General features: G+C 42.0%; 1 protein-coding gene across 7 annotated transcripts in view; it reads left to right on the forward strand.

Moving 5' to 3' along the window:
• Nucleotides 1–12,232, forward strand: part of TMCC1 (transmembrane and coiled-coil domain family 1) — a 78,777-nt gene that overhangs the window by 33,089 nt on the left and 33,456 nt on the right. For 3 of the 7 annotated variants that reach the window (XM_057383124.1, XM_057383123.1, XM_057383122.1), the window contains one exon: nucleotides 2,145–2,856. The exons of 3 other annotated variants lie outside the window; for them this stretch is intronic. In XM_057383124.1, coding sequence (XP_057239107.1) covers nucleotides 2,311–2,856 — 546 coding nt within the window. In that variant the 5' untranslated portion in view covers nucleotides 2,145–2,310. The remainder of the gene's footprint in view (nucleotides 1–2,144; nucleotides 2,857–12,232) is intronic. One more of the 7 variants, XM_057383125.1, reaches the window with a different exon arrangement.

The raw sequence follows: 12,232 nt of genomic DNA on the forward strand, positions 1-12,232 counted from the left end.
CCTCTCAGAGGCCATTTAATTTCAGAAATCTGTCCCAGAACACACAGGGGGACAAACCGTGCTTTGTTTGGGAGCTCACTGTGGCCTGATTTGTCTCAGGTTGATTTGCAAATTGGCATAGGGTTAATTTAAGCAGGTTAATTTTTTTCTGGCAGATAATGCATGGAACTCCAGTTGGAATGAACTGGTGTTCTTTATGACTGACAGTATTACCAGTGGTAATCTGGATAGAGAACATGCAGGAGATCAACGAGATCCTGGCATAAGAGTGTACTGGTCATCCTAGATAAGAACTGCAGTTCTTTAGTTAGTCCTGACTGAAAAATAAACACTGAGGGGGTCAGCTGTCAGTATTTTATGTGCCAAATAATTTTGGGAGTCTTGCTTTTTTATATGGGGAGTTTTGTTCACTGAACAGTTTGGTGTATTGGTTAAAAATGAGCATCTAGTTTTGTGATTTTTTTGCCCTAAAACTTATATTGACTGGAGACCTGTGGTCCAACTTTCTGGAAAACCTGTTATCAGAGAAAAAAAAAAAGTTTGAGAAAAAGCAAGCTCAAAAGTCAAAGAACACTATAAGACTTAAAGGCACTTGAATTCATTTAAGAAAGTGTTAAGTATGTAAGTATTAATATGTTGTTTGGACATCTTTTCTTCTGCCATACAMTTGCTCCATGAATATGGGTAAATATATGGGATGTAATTTATTACTTTGCATCTRATGTGTTAGTGACTAAACTGGTCAGTAGATTTAGGCTTAATGCTTATAGCATCTTCAAAGTATTGATGTAAAATCGTGCATGATTCCAGTATTCTGTTTTCTGTAAGTAGTGAGTTTCTTCTTGCCTCCAGCTGATAGCAGTGAAAGACACTTGAAAAAAAGAGGCAGTTCTTCTGATATTTTTGGATGRCAATTTGGAAATAATTTTGGAATATCTGTTTAACCCATTGTGTCAGGCTTAAATKCACAAAATCAAGAGTGCTCCAATTGTAAACTCAATGCATTATGTTTCTGCAACTGTTTTAGTGTAGAAATGAACACTCAGATGCCAAATATGCTGCCTTTCAAATCATTCTTTTCTAAAGCATGAACTGTTTTCTGCCAAGTGCAGCAGATTTCTGCCAAGATTGAGGTAAACCTCTGTGAGCTGGTTTCTCTATTTATAGAAGCCTAATCAAAGTTTTCTGCTGCAGAAAACAATGGTCAGCTTCTGATCATGTGATCTCATGGTGCTGATGTGAAACTCTTTCAGTTACTGTGTTCCTTCCTTCCTTCCTCCCTCCCTTTCTCCCTCCCTTCCTCCCTTCCTTCTGTCCCCATTTCTTTGCTGACCTTCCCCTTTAATTGTTGCTATACAAGTGCCAAGCTGCACTGTTGTATATCCCAGTCTTGCCCGAGCTCAGGGAATGACTTGGGTTGAGCTCTCGAAAAATATCTGCGCAATTCCTGTGCCAGAGGCTGAACTGCACATACCTGGTGCTGATCCCTTGCAGATTGGTTGCTTAAACTACTTTTAAAAAGGCATCCTTGTTTTCTCTGAGAGCTATGGGCAAGAGTATGCCAATTGAAAGCATTTCACTTGCCTGTTCTTGCTTGAAGACGGATTTTCATATCTAGTTTCCAGTGCCATCAGTGGATGCTGGCTGTAATAAGCCATTTCTCACTATTTGAAAATTAATAACTCATTTGGAAATGTTCTGGCTTTTTGCATGTATTAAATACTGTTGTGTTAGGGTCTTAGTATCAGATAYTTGTCAAAGAGCAAAATTAATTCTGCCAAAGTGACTAACATGCTCTTCAGAAGTTTAACCTCATGTTCTGTTAGATGTTATTATGGGCTTGTTCTTAATAAACAAAACCCCACTGGTTTCTCCTTGCTTCTCCCCACTTTGAACAGCTTTTTTACATTTCTTGCTTTCCCAGATGCTCTGTACTGGGCTTCTCTCCCCAGGCAATGAGTGACTTGTCTGACACGAGCTTAGGCTTCTGCCTGCCGCCTAGATGCGACTAATGACACGTGGAGAGGTGCCCCGAGGACTGAGACATTTTATTTTGTTGAGGGGCATGTTTTGCACATTGGATTTTTAACCCACTACTTGCTGCATGGATGTGTAATAATGACTACTCTTTTGTTTAACATTAGATAAGCATGAGATCACCGTGGCACAGCTGCATGTGTAGTCACTCTTGAAGCAATTGCACACCTAATTGGCTGACAATCTTGGCATTTTCAAAATAAACACAAGCCTTTTAAAGAGAGGGGACATATGTATGTATGAATAGTCAAATAAACCTGTTGGGTGTCATCAATGGAGCCGTCTGGCACTGAACAGTTGTGTGATGACCCTGATCCTGGAGGCAAATCCCAAGATCAAGAGACAAAAAAACAACATGAATCAGAGCAAAAATTATCCAAAATAACGCATAATGCTTTGGAGAACATTAATGTCATTGGTCAAGGCTTGAAGCACCTGTTCCAGCATCAGCGCAGGAGGTCTTCTGTTTCTCCACACGATGTCCAGCAAGCTCAGGCTGAGCTGGAGCCTGACCTGGATTTGGAAAGCCAAAGCGTCTGTGCTGACATTGATGGTGTCTCCACCCACCCCACAGCTCTGAACCGGGTGCTTCAGCAGATCAGAGTGCCACCTAAAATGAAGAGAGGGACCAGCCTGCACAGCAGGTGGGGCAAGGCAGATGCCCCGAAAGGAAGCCCGCAGATCAACAGAAGGTCTGCTCAGGATATTCAATCGGGTCGGCCCAGATCWTCATCCACTACAGATGCTCCCACAAACTTGTCTGTGATGGAGATTGCTTCTTCTATCTATGTAGGTGGAGAGGAGGCCGCAGCGGCAGCAGTAAGTCAGATTTATCTTTGATCTTTATCATCTCTTTGTATGTTTTCTTAAGCCCTTTGAAATCTTGTTTTGAAAAGCAGGGTTCCTTCAGCAAATTCAAATGGTACTGTGTTCAAAAGCTGCTTCAGTGGTGAAGAGCTTAAAAGATGCAAGCATTAGTCATTTTCTCACATGGCAGGTGGCTGATTTTATATGTATTTGATCGGTGAAATGAGAGCTACTTTTGAACCACACTAGGTTATTTGGGTGGCACTCCACAGTCAAGCAAGGAGTGATGGGCCGAGCAGCAGCCAGTCCTCCTTAGCAACTGTTAGCTAGTTCTGCAACAAAACCTTCCATTTACCTCGATGGCTTTTTAAATTCCTCTCTCGTTTTCTTGTGTGTTTTATAAAAGCAGAGAATTCCAGTTGAGTGGCTGGTGCTGTTGRTCTTTTAGGCTGAGAGGCTCTGGGCAGCTTGCATAGCTGCCTAGCCCCTYGGTGCTGGRTTGCCTGTATGGGATTCAGATCAGCCTGGCTGCTCTGCTGGTGAGGGAGCACTGCTGTGTCTGTTTGTCTCACCTGTGTGCGAAAAGCATTCTCTGAAAGGACAGTCTCTGCTGTGTGACATATTCTTGCATGCTGTGCATATCAACTTACTGATGATGTCAAGAAGCAYCATTTGTCTTACCATTTCTCCCCTTTCCCAGATCAATTTMGTTGAAGCATTCTTGGGGTTTGGTGGGCTTTTTTTATTTGCCTTTTGAAAGACTAGCTTTCTGATTAACTTTAGCTAGTATTAGCTTGTTCAGGACTCTGGCTCAGGTAGTCCCCTGGAAAACAGCCCTTTGTAAGAATGGGGTCTGTGAAGGCTGGACGTACTTTTAGAAGTTTGTTGCTTCCTCTTGCAAGAAACATTGAAAGAGTCTACCTGGAGCTGTATATGAAGCTTTTGCTTCTTGCCAACTGTTAGAGCAACAGAGATAGTAATAAAGAAGTTGTGTAAAGCCCTCTCCTGGGCTGGTTAAYTTTTCAGTTTGTTGAGCCATTGAGAGACCTCAGAGAGAGACTTCATTATAGCTTCAGGTTTATTTGTGTACTGTCTCTCTCTTTATTGTGAGTGAACTCGTAATCTTTTTTTCAGGAAAATTTTGGGAAGTTGTTAGTTTTTTGAGTTTGTACTCAAATCCAGGAACTGAAGTTTAGAAAGCAAGGTCTGGTTTGTTGGTTTAAAACTGTAGAACCATTACTTCATGTATGAGCAGGGAGATTGGACAGGCCTAAGCATATTTGGTAAATAATATGGGCATATGGGAAAAGACCTGGAGTGAGATGTCTTTCCTCCCAACTATGCAGCTGGCCTGATGAAATGTTTGCTTGGATCAGTGATTTCCAAAGTGGAGTGTGGGTAGGGCAGTCCATTGGAGTGTAGGAAGGAAGTACTTTTTGGTTTGTTTTATCTTCCTTTTCAGTTTGTGTTTCTGTGTATGTTTTAAAATAAGCATATCGTATTAGTTGAGTAGTACATATATATAGTTTATAAATAAACATATGTATTTGCAGTCCGTGCTCAAAAATTTTATACTGATTCAGTGTGCAATCGAAGTTTGGAAACCAGGGATCACTTGGCAGGAGTGACAGGAAAAATTAAGACTTAATCTGGTAGCATTGTGCTACAGCATCTTGCAGGTATGAGAAACAATTTAGGAGTCACTTTTTTGTATATAAGGGCCTGTGATTATGTGAAGCATCCACTTGAGCTCTGTAGCTGCCATTCCTCTGGAGCAGCATGCTGTGTGGAGGAGGAGCTGGGAACAGGGGTCTCCAGCCACATCAGGCAGTCATCCCAGCAGAGGGAACCGTCCTGAGTATTGCTGCCTGTGCCCTCGGGGGCCTCAGGTGCTGGGAAGGCTTTTTCCCCTCTRTGTTGGAGACAGGAGAGAGGGGGACTGGAGTTTGAAAGAAGAAATCAAAATGAGAGAAGAAAGGCCACCTTTGGGGACTGAATCATCAGAAACCTCTGTGACCATTGTCCCTTGSTAGAGCTTAGTGAATTTCCAGCTGCTTTTTAATATTTGCACCATCCTTGACAGGAAACACAAAGTAAAAATTGGAAAACACAAATGTTCAGTATTTTTCCTGGAGAAGGACAGAATGTTGTCTGATATTCCATAAAAAGCACTGGGTGTGCTTGCCGTATGAACGTAATACCTTGCTGTTATTTCAGTCTAAGACGTACTGTCTTCACTATGCCACGTGTCTGTACATACTAGGTTAAAGGATGTTGAGAGTCCTCTGGACTGCTGGGTTCTACCAGGTCTGTATGGATCGTCTCTACATCTAACTTTCACCTTTTATTTTTGTTTCATGCTCCCTTTCTCAAGGGAGCTTTTGCCTATTTATCTCTTTCAGCTTTTTTTTATGCACAATGATCTTATCTTTTTAATAAGTTTTTGACCTTTTTCTTTTATTAAAACCATACAAATTTCACTTCCTTGGTTTTGTGTTTGCTGCTGACAGTGAAGCTATGCTGACTCACCTTGCCTCAGCAGGGAGTATTTCCTTTGAAATTATTTAAGAATTTCATAAATCCATCTATAATTAGAAAAATGTCACTGAGCTACAGCATTGATCCATCTGTTKTGAGCATATGGGCTATACAAGCTACAAGGAACAAAGAAACAACATCTAGAGTGGAGAAGCTGTGATTTCATAGTGWCAAAAACTACACAATGTAGAATTTGTAGTCGAGCAATATAGCTCTTTTCTGATTCCTGTCTCTTGTCATTGTTTGCTCTGCTGGTACTGAGCTGTGTTGTGACACAGCCTGTTCCTGTTGGTATTGGATGTGTGCCCCAGTTCTGGGGCTCCGGACTCCTCTGTCCAGTCAGGTAACAGTGTTGAACTGCACAAGGCTGTGCTGTGCCCTGATGTCACCTCTGTCACCGTGCTGAYTCTGTTCTTGTGGCAGAAATTCCGGCTCTGCTTTCCTTTTTCTTTCTTTTCCTCTCAGTGTTCAGATTTATGACATTTAGGAAGAGTAATGAACAATACCTGCACACTGGTGTACGCTGAAGTGATGGGCGCAGTCAGGGAGCTGCAAGCACTGCACCCTTGTGCAGCAGCACTGCTTGGAAGATTTGACTGTGACTGCAGAAGGTTTTGCAATGGGGCAGATGTAGGAAGTCAGTAGACCTAGACCTAGCCTTCAATTATATTTTATCAGAGGTTTATTTTATCAAAGCATATTCTATATGCTTTTGTGGGCTGCTGTGTAATTGTCAGTGCTTCTTATTGGAATGGCAGGAATATGACCTGTTTCAGATCTGTTTGTCAGGCATGGATGAGCAGAAGCCCACATGCTTCAGTCTAGCTTACTACTGAAGTTTAAGACCTGTTAAACATGTCCAGACTGTTTCCATATCTACTGTGTTTTGTGGAGTCAAGCTCTCAGCTTCATCCTTCTGTTTGAGGCTGCACAGTGATTTGATTTCATGCTTGACACTGCCTACATAAATGTAGTGTTGAGCTTGGTTAAAGCTTGTGATTTATTTGCTTGTTCAGTTGGTGCTGCTGGATGCTTTTTAAYAGTAGGTGGTTGTGTCTAAGCAGTTTGGAGAAGGAAAAAAAAAAACCTTAAACTGGTATCAGCTTGGCCATGTCCACGAGGTAAATTGCATAACTKCAAAAGGAAATGTTGTAATTAGTTTCCCTGGTATACTGAAAATCTCAGGCAAGCCCATGGGCCAGCTGTGGAAGGGCAGGGCTCAGAGCAGGGAAGCTCTGGGAGCTGGGTTCTCCAGCCTGCTCCTCTGAGTCCTCTTCTGCTGAAGAATGCTCATGCTGAGCATTGTGTGCAAGGAAAGAATGCTAAGCACGTTTGGTACTGATATTATTTTGTCTTGCCTCTGTTTTGTGTTGGACTATTTAAACCTCTGAAAACACCTATCCTATCATTATTTTTTCACCCCTCTTCTTTTTTGCCTAGTGTCTTTGTTCCAGCTATATGAGCCATATGGAAGTTATCTTTCTTCATATGCTGGGCACAGTTTTGTAATTTATGTTGCATTTTTAAAAACAGCTATAGCCAGTGTCTGTCTTCCACTTCTGATCCAGAGTTTCTGGCATGACAGATGTCTTATTAAGCCTCATTTGTCCTTTTTCAGGAGCCCACTCTTTCTCCAGCCTGCTTATTTTGCATGGCAGGGTCAGTTTTCAACTGTCTCCTGATTAGATACACATACCCTTTCCTTTTCAGGTCTCTATAGCTCCATTACAAACAACCAACTTCCCCCACTAAACACGCTGCCAGAAAGATCAGTAGGGTAATCTCAAAATGCTGCATTGTTAACTGAAGAGGGGGTTTGGATTGGTTAGGTGTTGGTATTTTTTTTTGTCTCCCTGTGTTTTATGTGTGGATGCTGCAAAGTTTTGGAGACAAGAGTCTTTATTTCTTGTTTGTTCTGCAAAGCCCCTGGACCAAGGTTGGACCCTGCAGGAGCCAGACTGAAGTGTTAGTGCATTGACACTGGGGCTTCCAGAGAAAACAGAACTGCCCTCTCAGGCTCTTCAGAGAATTTAGAGGTTCTCTTTTCATACAACAGAAGCATAATACAATTTCTGTTTTAAGGACTGCTTTATGTGAAAACCAGGGTTAAGTCTGGAGTGGCTGTTGGAGTTTGGCAAGGGCTGGGATAGTCCCTTTCCGGTAAAGGTGAAAAACCCTGGTACCATTGTAACTTTGCTCGTAAATAGGTTGATGTTGTAAGTGTTAACTCATGTTTATATAGTTCTGCAGAATAATGAGTTCTGGATAAGCCTGATTCTTTGGTGCTGAGATCCTCCACTCCCTGTGGGAATTAAGGACATTGAGTACTTTGTGGCATAAAGGAGAATAAATTCTTAATAATCCTCTGCACACAAAATGTTTTTAGTTTATAGTATTGTTGTATTCTCTGTTTTCTCAATTTGTTGTTGAAATAGAAGGGCAAAACATAATCCCAAACCAACAGATTGGATTTTTCCRAATACCTAATTTACGCATATTTGCATGTGTAATAGTCCTGCTGCATGTTGTTAGGCTTTGTATAGAAACTGAGAAATAAGATTGTCATAGTATTGAAAAAGTAATAATTAAGATCTTACTGAGAAACTTCAGTTGGTCTTTTATTTCGAGCAGTCTAGATTTAAATATTTTTGAATAAATCTTTTCTTGTAGAGGCAACCCACTGAGCTGAGAAAATCAGGGTTGTGGTTGTTTGAAAGTGATTGAGCCTGCATGGGTCTCATTTGGGTCTCATACTTGTGGAGTTTTTTGTGGGGTAATTAGTTACGTGTCAAGACATGGCAAGCAGAACAATATTGATGTTTGAGAGGTATGAAATTACTGGTATTTTGGTGAGCAGTTGTGTCCAAAGTGTGTGAACTTTTAGCTGTGCCTGTGACCCATGTGCAGGACCTGGCATTTGGCCTGGGGGAACCTCATTCACTGGGATTTTTACTGCTGGGGTCTCTCTCCAGTTTGCTGTAACCTGGGCATTACACCAGTGGTGTTGTTGAGTCATGGCTGTAGTGAGGTCAGCTTRTTCAGTCTGTGTTCTGGRCAGGTAATTGGTTTGGAATGGTTGGTAGAAGCCCTTGGCTGACACCTTCTGGCATCACAGAGAAAACAGACCAACTTCGATTAATTTAGTATAAAATTGTTTGGTGGGTTTGCAGCTTTTTGCTTCCATAGGCCCAGACATTTCCAGGCTGCCATTTGCTTGTCTTAAAGCTACATGAGTGATGAGAGAGAGTATTTGCTATCCTGCAGTGGGATTCTCATAGAGAAGCATTTCAAGGCTCCACTTCCTTCAATCCTACTATGTCCTGACAGAACTTCACATGTCCTCATCCACTTGTCAGTTTTGACAATAAGTTTTCATAAATATTTCAAATATCTTTGGATTTTGGTTATCAACTTAAATCTGTTACTGTCCACATTTTAGAAAATGACTACATATACTTTTGGGATAAATTTACAGTCTTCAGTTTGCAGCTGCRTCAGTATTTTCCAGATGACATCAACCCCATGAGTATCAAAAACCTGTCAGCAATAAGGTTGATTTTCTTAATTAGTTACAGTGACCCTTTCCAAGTGGTCACACTGGTCTGCACACTGCATGTTAACATAAGACAGCAAGGTGCCACCCTTTCAGTATATGTAGCAGAATTGTGAAAGAATGAATGGTTTCTCTCCAACTGTAAATAGTCTTTTAAAGTGGTAACTTATTGCCAGAAACTTCATTTATTTTTAAATTCTTCTGTCCTGAACACCATGCAACACACCTGGGACAMCCATCTGTGAAAAGACAAAAGATTGAGGTTTTTTATAACATTAAAACCACGTGGAAGTCTGCTGTGGCTATGAACAGTATATCCTGGATCTATAAAAGATGGCTTTGGCTTTAACAATCCATTTCCCCAAAGACCAAGCAATTTTAGCACCATACTCTATTGTTGGCTTTCACATTCAGCTTACATAGGTGGCAAGCATTTGGTATTTTTTTCATAACTGATTGAAGTAAAACATTCTGTCATTTTGGCTGTAAGGGACTGGAAATTCTAGAAATTATTTMACTTTCAGCATCTGCAGCTGAGTCATGTTCAAACAGCATCAGTGTGCAYAGTTCCCATGAAGAGAGAGCTTCTGTTCATTTGGGAGGGTGAAGCAGGAACTAAGTACCTGTACCTTGGCAGCCRGGTGTACAAAACCTCGATGGGCAGTGCACAAGGAGTATTTCAGGACAACAGTTGATGTCATTGCTAAAAGCACTGCTGTAGCCTCCAGAGCAGATGTGGGCTCCCAGCATAGACGAGGGAGTTGTGTCATTGTGGCCAGGGCAGCTGTGGCTCCCAGTGCTGTGCTGCTCTCCCTCCAGCACAAACGGCAGCCGGACATTTGTGCTGGCCAGGCTGATAGGCTTGCACTGTTTGTGTCTTGCAGCAAGATGAGATACTGGCACATCACTCAGGTAGCTTAACTGCAGGTTGAGATAGGKCAGGAATAGGCTGAGGGTTATTTCACAAGCTCAGAAATTAGTCATTAGTTGCTTAATTGCCCCAGAAGCCCATTCTGCAGCAGACACTACGTTACCTCTCTGGGAACAGTGACCTTTGTGCAGCAGAGAGGGGCATTAGGCTCAAAGTCTTGTTTGTGGCCAAAGGATACACACACATTCTKTATGAGGAGAGCCAAGGATTTTATTTTGGTACAACTGAAATCTGAAGGGTCTCATCATTATTAGTCCAGATCTAATTTTTACAGAAGAAAAAGAATTATTGATGTTAAAATATTATAGACATACTTCTTACTGTATAATCCCTTCCCTCAGCAGGTCCTACAGTTGTTCTGGGCAGGATGGAGGTATTACTACCTCAAGTTGTTAACAGCTGGAGTCCTTCACTGGAAGGTTACTTGGTTGCTCAATGACAAGGCTGATGCCTTCCTGTTCATTTACATGTGTCAGGCATTGGTGTAACATTCATACATACATTCTGTTAGCTTTATATAGTGCTAAAAGATAATTTTCAAAAAAAAAAATTCCAAAACCTGTTAATTTTATATACACAAGTAAAAGGTTGTAGAACATCTCCATGAGAGGGATATTAAAGCAAACAATTCTATTCTTACTGAGCATTTTTAAAAAGAAAGTCAGTTACAAGACATTTTGTAGTAGAGATTATTTCTATTCATATTTTGTGTTGTCATGAAGAGATATCAGGTAGGGGCACTAGTTCATTACACCAAGTTAATTTTAAATTTGGAAATAAAATTTTCAAATGTAATGAAAAAAATGCCTTTTACTGAAATCTCGATTTTCTCCATCATGTTCTTGAATAAAGACAGAAGAATTCACCAGTTAAGGCATTACACAGGAATGAATTTCTGTAGAAAGATAAGATGGGGGGGGGGGGGGGAGGAGGGAAGTGACAGTAGCCCAGCAACAGGAGACTAAAGCAAAGAGCTGCATGTGTCTGTTCAGAGCAGGAGCCATTCATTAGGTGTGAAGATCATAAGCATCAGTTTGGAAATGCTGAGTGTGAGGCCTTGGCTCCAGAGATAAAGGAGAATGTTGCTGTCATCAGTTTTGCTAATCTGGCAGTCCCATCTCAGTCTGATGTGGATTATATCCCAGCCAAGCTGGCTCTGTTCCTTATCTGTCTGCCTGACCCAGACTCTGAGCCACAGGAGCCTGGTGGGAAAGGGAGAGCTGAGTGTCTGTGGAGGAAATGAGGCACCCTGTGTCCCAGGTGCAGGACAGTGGAGGTACGAGGTAGTCCTTGGGACCTTGGGCACCAAGGCCAGTGGGTGAGAGAGTAATTAATTACCCAGAGCCATTGGTATCTGCTGTCAGGCAGCATGGAAGCAGGGAGGTTGGGATGAMGCAGATACRGTGGCAGGGCCAAGTGCCTGCCCATGCCGCAGGGTTTTGCTCCAGTGCCGTGGTAGAGTCCCACACTGCATCACTGACCGACTGCATATGTCACATACTCACACTCTCACGCCCTCTCACACTCTCCTGCACTCCCACTCATACTCTCACACTCTTACACTCACACTGTCACTCATTGTCATCTCAACGTACTTGCTCTGTTGGTCTCTGCAGCAGTAGGCATGTGAGCTTTCCAGGMGCACAGGCTGCTCAAGGTGGTGGTGTGGATCTTCTGCTGTAGGAATTGAATGGTGTGCATGAGGCTTCTGAATATAGCTAAACTGCCAAACAAGGAAGTACTGACCCAGTTCAGGGAGGAGGATGATGCAGTTGCTGGATGCAGGGTCCCCTGAACATCATGGTATCTGCTCAGCCACTACCAGAAGGTGTTTCTAGTGTCCCAATCCCTTTMGTTTTCTGTGCTTTCAGCTCTACGTGGTCATTACAAAACTGAGGCCTGGTAGCTGGGTAATGTACTTTTTATATATTTCAAAAAAAGGGGAGCATTTCGAAAAAGAGTCCAAATTCTGGCAGGGAATACTTCCCCTGTACAGAACATGTCTGTGTTCAAAATCTCTGAGCTACCCTTGAGCAGGCRAAATGCTACCAAGTACTGCTCTCATTTTACAGCTGAGGTTTCAGTGTTGAAGAATGCATATATTGATGTTACTTTTGGATGACAGTTAAGATTAAACCTCTGTTTAACCTTCTTGTAACTTTCCCTTCGAGATCTGTTTAGAGAACCACACTGACCCTTATAACCTTCCATGGCCCAACTGCAAATGCCTCCTCTATCTCTAGCCTCCAGATTACCTGATGACTTTAAAAATAGGCTGGAAACATTTTCCTTAACAAGGCAAATATTCTGTCCTAACTCACCTTCATTTTTCAACAAGAATATGCAATCACGCATGGGAGTACTTA

Source organism: Malurus melanocephalus, unplaced genomic scaffold, assembly GCF_030028575.1.
Source record: "Malurus melanocephalus ecotype Western Australia unplaced genomic scaffold, MMel_1.1 scaffold_607, whole genome shotgun sequence".
Classification (NCBI taxonomy): domain Eukaryota; kingdom Metazoa; phylum Chordata; class Aves; order Passeriformes; family Maluridae; genus Malurus; species Malurus melanocephalus.